This window comes from Phalaenopsis equestris, unplaced genomic scaffold (genome assembly GCF_001263595.1).
Source record: "Phalaenopsis equestris unplaced genomic scaffold, ASM126359v1 Scaffold000745, whole genome shotgun sequence".
Classification (NCBI taxonomy): Eukaryota; Viridiplantae; Streptophyta; class Magnoliopsida; order Asparagales; family Orchidaceae; genus Phalaenopsis; species Phalaenopsis equestris.
In genome coordinates, this window is record NW_018165185.1 from 679 (window position 1) to 9,512 (window position 8,834).

The 8,834-nt window shown below is 27.4% G+C and overlaps 1 protein-coding gene across 1 annotated transcript; it reads left to right on the top strand.

Moving 5' to 3' along the window:
* Positions 1–925: 925 nt before the first annotated feature.
* LOC110030648 (ACT domain-containing protein ACR2-like) lies at positions 926–5,298 on the top strand. Its single transcript, XM_020733459.1, has 6 exons — positions 926–1,052; positions 3,522–3,601; positions 3,691–3,736; positions 3,840–4,727; positions 4,801–4,905; positions 4,993–5,298. Exons 2-4 carry the CDS (start codon positions 3,534–3,536, stop codon positions 4,584–4,586), a joined length of 861 nt encoding a protein of 286 aa, XP_020589118.1. The 5' UTR covers positions 926–1,052; positions 3,522–3,533; the 3' UTR covers positions 4,587–4,727; positions 4,801–4,905; positions 4,993–5,298.
* Positions 5,299–8,834: the final 3,536 nt, after the last annotated feature.

The window sequence follows — 8,834 nt, forward strand, 5'->3', positions numbered from 1 at the left end:
GAGCTTATATTATGATCATTCTTTTTTAAAAGAAAATATCTTTTCCGAGTTCTTGGTGCAACATTTTTAATTTTTGCTAGTCAATATTGTCTACATTGATGGACGATAAGGCGTCGGTGATGTAGAACTCACCAGCGACCAAAGAATTATTTTTGACGAAGATTCTTGTTTTGTATGACATACAATTATCTATTAATGCTCTACTCACAACTGAAAGGAAACCATGGGTATCTCAAATTCACCATGTAAGAATTAAAGTTCGTGTTAGATATGTAAGTACATTGAAATGCCTTGTGAATGCCACACATATGAAAGTTATAAACCATGAAAAAAAGCATATAATTCATATGAAATCCCCCTAATATCTCAAATTCACCATAACTTGTATCAATCCATCAATTCAGACCCAAATAACTTGGAAAGAACTATATGTGATAGTGGATTGAATATATTTGAGTCTCCTTTTTTTTTAATACGTGTATTTATCGAAACTATCACTGTATTTATTTGTGACAATCTCTCTCAAATATGAAGCCTAATTAATAGTTAATTGCTTTTTAACGATAAAAATTAAAAAAAAAGAGGCTAAAAGTAATTTTAATAGGCATGCTTTATTTTTTTTATGATACAATTAAATTTATATTTTCCAGGAATTTGTTCATTTACTGTAAAAAATAAGATTTATTAAAACCATTTATCTTTTTTTATTTTTAAAAAAAATTAAACTAGATTTAAAAAGCTGAGAATCCTCTAATTAGCATCAAGAAATACTCAGAATCCGTATTTTATGAAATTTTAAAAATCAGTTAACGGATTACGAGAACTGCGGACGGAATCGAAATTACCGTCAAAATTTGAACTAATTATTTAATCTATAAATAAGAGAGCATGATATCTTCTTATAATTTCACACATTTACAGGGAGTTAAAAAAGAGTCTCTTTCGGCCAACTGACGCAGAGAGAAGGGTTCAATTAAACCAGCTGGGCCCCACCTCTCCCACTCACAGTCCTTTCCTTCCACCTCCTCCAAATTGCAGAAGGCTTTCTTTAGGTTATTATTCTTTATTCTTCATCTTAATTTGAGTTTCCGATAGATTTATTTTTCCTCTTTGCATTTATGTTTTCGCTCTGATTCTTTTTCTTGGCTTCTTGTTGAATAACTATTTTATTTTATTTATTGTTTTATGACATTAAAATTTAATATCTTAAATTAAATTAAATACTTTGATCTATATGTATAAATCTGCATCTTCCTCTCATCTTACAAAATCAAAATTGGTGAAATTGAAACATTAATATAAGATCATTTATTCGTATGTTTACACATAACATCTTTGAGTCACATTTATTATGTACTCAATTGATATAAAGTCATTTGTTAGTATTTTTTTGTTACTTTACATTTACTCAAGAAAAATCAACTCTGATAGTACTTTGACTTTTTTAATATAATTAAAATTGAGTCATAAGTGCGCACCATAAATTTAATTTCACTTCTAAATAGTAATTATTTTTATTAACTATGATGCCAGAAATAATAATAATTTTAAATATATTCATATATATATAGTCCTATCCATTTGCACAAAAAGCATAAACTTAAACTACCAATAGATTTCGTTGACAAGAAAAATAAATTTTTGATATTTATCTAATTTAAATTTTCATTCATAAAAGAATATTATATATTCTTCGTATAAATTCCACATAATTCTTTTCCGATATTTCTTTGTGTGATAAAAACATTTATTTTTAATTTTTTTGATTTATATTAAATTATATTTTAAGTTATAATTTATATTCAAATTTAAGTTAATATTGAACAACTTCGTATCAAGTTCGTTCAAGAATTTAAAAGGCTGTTTTTTATTTAATTTTATAATTAATTTGTAATTATTTTTAGTTGATTATATATATATATATAAATAATTTAATTTTAAATTAATTTTTTTTCATATTTTATTTAAACTAAATTGTATTTGTAGCTATAATTTATATTGACTTCTTACTCACATTTATTTATTACTTTGCAAATTGAAAAAAAAAATAATTTATATTTTAGTTTATATTTGTATGCATTTTAAAATATACAACTTTTCAAGAAATATATACAACTTTTAAAGAAATAAATTTTTTTGAAAATTTACATACATAACACATAATTATTATGTGGTTAAACACCCAAACTTTGATATTTACATTTATAATAATAAGCATAAAAACTTCACTTTTCCGCTTTTAAAAAGATAACGTTGGTGACATTCTTTATGTTAATTTAAAGATTTGAGTGATATGCATGTAAATATGATTGTTTAGGTGTTAGTTATGTAAATACTTAAGAATTGTGTGGCATATATGTAAATGCTCTTTTTTAATATTTTTTTTAATTAATTAAATTGGGCCCCACATCCCACTCACATTCGCCTTTGCTTCTTCAAATTTTAAAAGGCTTTGAGGTTTAGTTCTTTATTATTACTACTTATTTTTTATTTTAATCTTAGTTTTCGATCTGCTTCAATAAAAAATTTGTGTTGTAATTCCAATAACTAATTTAATTTTTCAGATTAAATTTAATGCTTTGAAGTATATATATTTCAATATACATATTCGTCTGATCTTGAAAAAATAATGTTAGTCTAGTCGTAAATTTTGCAAAATGATATAGATGTATTAATTCATTTGTTTTCATAATTTATTTTATTCATATCCATTATTTAATTCCTAATTGATATAGAGCCCTTTGTTTGATAGCTACTTCAAATTATTCTTTTTTGTTCCCTTACTTGAAGTGTTACATTTATTGATTTATTTACTTATTATTTTTTATCTTAAATTTATTTTTTTTAAAATGTTCTTTTATCCATCTCACTTCTCGTTAATGATAAGTAGAAAATAATATTTTATATAATTATTTTAAAAATATAGCATTATTTATTTTTTTATAATATTTAAGTTTAAATTGCAAAAAAAAATTATTAAATTAAGTAAATATTTTCTTAATCATTTTATTTACTGACAACTTCTCTAATTTGTATTCAATAAACTATGTATATAATTAGAAAAAAAAATAAAGAATTTTGACTAAGGGAATCGTAATTACCGCAAAAAATTCAATAATTAAAAAAAATAACAAATGATAAGTCAATTTTTTTAATGTTATTTTTGGATTATTTTATTTTTTTGCTCAAAAAATTAGAGATTCAAATTGCCACTAGGTTTCAACTTAAACAAAAAGATTTTTATATTTAAACGTTTTTAATTTAAATACATTAATTACTTTTATATATTCTTGATACATATATTTAACAACTAAGCTATATCTTGCTTTCACTTGATTTTGCTCCTATTTTTCTATTCATGATAATTTTTTTTTAAAATTTTCAAGACAATTTATAATTTTTTTGCATAAATAAGGCAATAGAGATCTTAGTTTAGAGACAATATCATTAAACTTTGTACGAACAAAAAAATAATTTTTTTAGTTAAATTCTGATAACAATTTTTTTTTAAAAATTAACAGTTACAGGATAACATGACTCACAGTTATCCCTACTTCGAGCCTGAATTTATTCCTCTCTCAGAATTCATCCCTCCACTCGAGTATGTCTTCAATACTTTATGATTATTAGTTTTGTTCTTCTTTTTACTTTAATTAAATAAATTTGATAAATATAAATTATTGGACGCAGAGCTTGCATGGATAATGATACATCTGATGACTTTACAATCATTAAGGTATTATCCTTTTTTAAAATAGTCAAATATTTTCTATTTTGTTTCGCATAAGTTATTTTTATTTTTTGATAAAATAAATATTTTTTTTTGCAATTGAATGCAGGTTGATGGTGCAAACAAACAAGGCATTTTACTTAAAATAGTTCAAATTCTAAGTGATTTGGATCTTATTATTTTAAAATCCTACGTTTCATCCGATGGTCATTGGTTCATGAATACTTTCCATGTCACCGATCACCACGGACATAAACTCAATGACCCTGACCTCATATGTTTCATAAAACAATTTCTCAATAATGCTCAAAGACAAAACAGATTTTTTAGCCCAGCACAGGTCAAAATCAGGCATGACAACATAATTCATGTTAATCATCTTGCCTCCACTGTCCTCGAATTATATTTTCTTGATCGCCCCGACATTTTCTCGGATGTCGTAGCAGTGCTCTTCAATCTCTCCTACGCGATAGACTCGGGTGAACTGTGGACTCACAATGGTCGTGTGGCTTGTATTATTTATCTAAAGGAACAAGACACAAGTATGCCCATCACCGATCGAAATCGTTATGACTGTTTGGGAGAAAATCTTGCAAGTATGATGAAGGTCCACCATTTGCCTAACGAGTTATGGGAGGTTCGACTTCGAAATCCCACATCAGATCAAATTCATACAGAGCGACGACTGCATCAGATGTTACAAGAATACAAGGATTATGAGATAGGACCACCACCATTACCAGTCGAGCGTGATCAATTGAGCTTATCTAAACTCATGGATGTTGAAAGGGGCTTTGGGAATGTCAACAAAAGTAATGAAAAACTGCGTCGACCCCAAGTATCAATTGAGAATTAGAATGATAGAGATTATTTGGTTATAAATATAAAAAGTCAAGATAGACCCAAGCTCATGTTTGACACAATATGTGTTTTGACGGATATAGGTTATGATGTGCTTCATGGCTTTGTTAGCTGTAATGAATTAGTGACATTTCAGGTAATTAATCAATTTTGAATTATGAATAGACTTTTATAAAAGTTATTTACATTTTTAATATTTTGCAATGCAGGAATATTTTGTGCGAGGGATGAATGGACATATAATGCTAAATGAGATTGAGAAACAAAAAGTGATTCGAAGTTTGGCAGCAGCTGTTGAGCGAAGAATGTCTAGAGTATATAAATACATTTGTATTTTTTTAATAATAAAAATTTATTTTCTTAGCATGTTTAATCTATGCATATTTGTTAATGAATGTAAGGAATAAAGATGGAGGTGCACACGTTTGACCGACATGGTCTCCTTTCAGTCTTGAGTAGAACATTGCAACAGAATAACATGTCATTCAAAACTGCAGAGTTTGCAAAAGATGATTGCTTGGCCGTCGGAACATTCTACATTACTGACAACGATGAAAACAATATTAATCAACAAAAGGTGAAGATGTTGGAAGATGAACTCGGAAAAGACAGTTTCGTTGAAAAAAAGAATGATCATAATATTAATTCAACGATTCATGGGAGATGGAACTTTTTTTCTGCATTTTGTTCTCTCGGGAGGAGTTTGTGGTCTCACATCAAACGCATCTTCAGCATCTTCAATTTCTTTAAATAGAATTTGTTTTCTTTTTTTTAATTATAAATATGTCTTTTTTTAAAATAAATTTTATAATAGTTTTATTAATTCATGTGTAGCAATTCAATTGCCAACTCCTTTTTTTTTTATCCTAATTTAGGTAGATTGGTGCTCCTTTTATGAATTAATTCCCGATTGTTGCTGAAATTTAACATGCCCAATCTATTCACGGATTTATGCTCTAACTTCTTTCTTTTCAAATAATTTCCTCAACACATTATTACACGCATTATTTACATTTATATTACTCAATTCCTATTTATCTATTAATCTCAGCAACATGGGATTAATACTTCAATAACAGAAATCATCGAATAAATATGAAAAAAAAAACTTGAGAGGAATATCATTATCTTGAAATGAAATCAGTTTATCGAAACCGAAGTTCTTGTCGTGAGCATCGACGGAGAGGAATATCACCGTAATTTTTGTAGCGTGTCTGACAAAGTATGTTCGAGAACCTGTTTTATAAAACATATTGTGGAATGATAAATGGGTCATTAAAGCTCTAAAAGAAAAAAAAAAAAAAACAACCAAATTTTTTTTAATTTATTCTAAACCTAAATTTGGTCAAATTGATTATTTTGAAATATGAAAATGATTCATAATAAATTTAGTCTTCAAAAAACAAAGGAAATTTTTCAAACATTTATAAATATAAATATAAAGAGCCTTTTGCTTTCTCATCCATTGATGTGTTAAAAATTTTTTTAATTTTTTATCTTAAATTATATCTTACATGTAATTCTATAAATAGAAACCTACCTATTTTTAGGTGCTAACATTTTATTTGATTTTGAAAAAAATAAGAGAAAAAAATGAAAGATAAATTTTAGCTTAAGAAAATTTATTGGGAGAATTAAATAAATGAAAAAATCTTGTAAATTTATTAAAATAGTAATTAGGAAGAAAATATAACAATTATGCCTAATTATAGGGAGCTATTTGTTCCAAAGCTTCTTCTAATTACTTTTGTTTTGCTTTCTTTCCTTAAAAACGCAATGTTAGTTATCAAGAAAATTATTTTATGATGAAATCATATTTTTAATCATAATATTAAAAAGTGAGTTCAAATCATTTTCTTTTATTTGAATTAAAAAATCAATTACATAGCACCGAAGTAAACTAGCTTATTTCATTGAGAACAAAGTAATAAAGATAAATAAGATTTTATAAAAAATTATCACCAAATGTTAAATAAATTTATAACTGCTATTTGATTATCTAGAAAAATATTTTTTTTCATGAGATTGTTTATTTCATAATTTTAATAAATGAATGTAAATAAAATTAAATTAAAATGAAATAAAAATTCATTTTTCTTAGAAAAATTAAAAGCAAATAATATTCTCAATCCCAACGCTGGCCATCAATCTGAACTATAATTCCTGTAAGAAAATATGCAAAATAGTTCTGATTCATATTCCTTTCTCCTTTTGCATTTGAATCCATAAATTCCACTTTTCATTTGTAAGTAGAGATGTTGAAAAGATGACAATTCATTCAAATAAAATTTTGATATAATTTTTTTTATAAATTAACATCTACAGATATAATAATGACTCGTAATTTTTCTTACTACTACCATGACTTTATTCATCGCTCACAATACATACCTCCACTCGAGTAAGTTTTCTCTAATGTATCTATTATCTACTTGATCTTTACTTTATTTAAGTAAAACTTAGAAAAATATTAATTGTTATTACAGGGTTTGTATTGATAATGAAACATCTGATGATTATACTCTTGTCAAGGTATTATGTTTGTTTTTTATTAGTAAAATAAGTTTTATTATCTTGGCATACAACATATTTATATCTATTAATAAAAAATAAATATTTTTTTCTTTGTTTGATTAAATGCAGATCAACGGTGCAAGCAAACACATCATTCTCCTTAAAATAGTTCAAATTCTAAGGGATTTGGATCTTATCATCTCCAAATCATTAATTTCATCTGATAGTGATTGGTTCATGGACGACTTCCATGTCACCAATCATCATGGTAATAAACTCAAAGACCCCTGGTCGTTCGTTTTGCGCCGCCTACCTTTCTTTTGTCATTTGCTTGATGCCATCATTGTTGTTAAGGGGTCGCTAGTTTGTTTTCCGTTATGTTGCCCTCTTTTCCAAATAATTTTCCATCTCAGATCATGTAAGTGAACTAAGAGATAAAAAATCATATCACTGGGGCAAGCAATACTGGGAAATATATGGAAAGCCTTCATAAAGTGAACTTTCCTATCGATAGTTCTAAAGCATAAATCCAAAGTGAGATCAACTCAATATACTTTAAAGATATAACTGTGAAGGAGACCTTACGAAAGCTAACTACTAGTTAAATTCAAGTTGAAGTGCATGTCTTAGAGTTCACATCATTCTATAAGAACATATCCCTATAGTTAATTACACATTAAGTAGTCAATCCTACTTAAGAAAACTCCCGATTGAGGTCATAATTTTTTCTAAAAAAGTTCAAATGTCATTGTCAAGAAAAAAGAATGTCAAAGTTTTTTTTCAGATTCCTAAAGATTCTAAATTATTCTAGAATTTTATTATGTTGTTGATGGGTTTTTAAGGTTTATCCTTTTGCTCTGGGTTTTGAATGTTCATCCCAACAAAATAATGTTAGCAGACTCTAATAACACGCAAAGTAAATCACGACGTGGGAGCTAGTATTGTCCCATCGTGGCATTCCACAATACTTGCTACCACGTCATGACCTGCAACGAGTAACTCAACTAGCAAATCAGATTTGTCGTCGAGACAATTAGAAAAATGCAAATACAAATGCACAATAATCAAAAGATGACAAACATTTTCCGCTAGCATATAGTGTGTATACTAGTGGCGAACGCCCCGACAGTGCCGAATGATGCATACAAAACATATAACACAATTGACAATGAGTGTGTCATGGAGACAAAACCCGAATAGTGGGTGTGCCGTGGAGGCAGTGGCCCGGAGGGGCACCTATGACAGTCTGAAGCGGTGTCGTAGGGAGTGAAAGAATGTAACTCCTGCCGGAGGGAATTACACAAAGAATTTGATATTTTAGGAGCAGAAAAAGACCAAATTGCCCATCCATATAAATAAAAATTGAATTTGATGGGAGGCAATTGCCCGTCCTGGACTCTACGTGGGTCTATCCCTGGTTTTGAGTGCCATGTATGTAAAACCCCATATTTATAAAATGTGACTAATCAATTAATATTTAGTTTACCCTAATCTCAGCGTAAGTTTAATTTCAAATTGATTGTGACTAAAATTTTGATCAAAATATTTTGAGAAAAAAAAAAATACTCACCGACCCCACTTTTTTCGAAGCTTAGATGAGAGATGATTGTTTAAGAGAAAAAGAACAACACGTTATAATATGATTGAATATAATGTTATTTGTCCCAATAAGGATGATATAGTTTTTACAAACAAAATATATATATATATATATATATATGATTTTTTT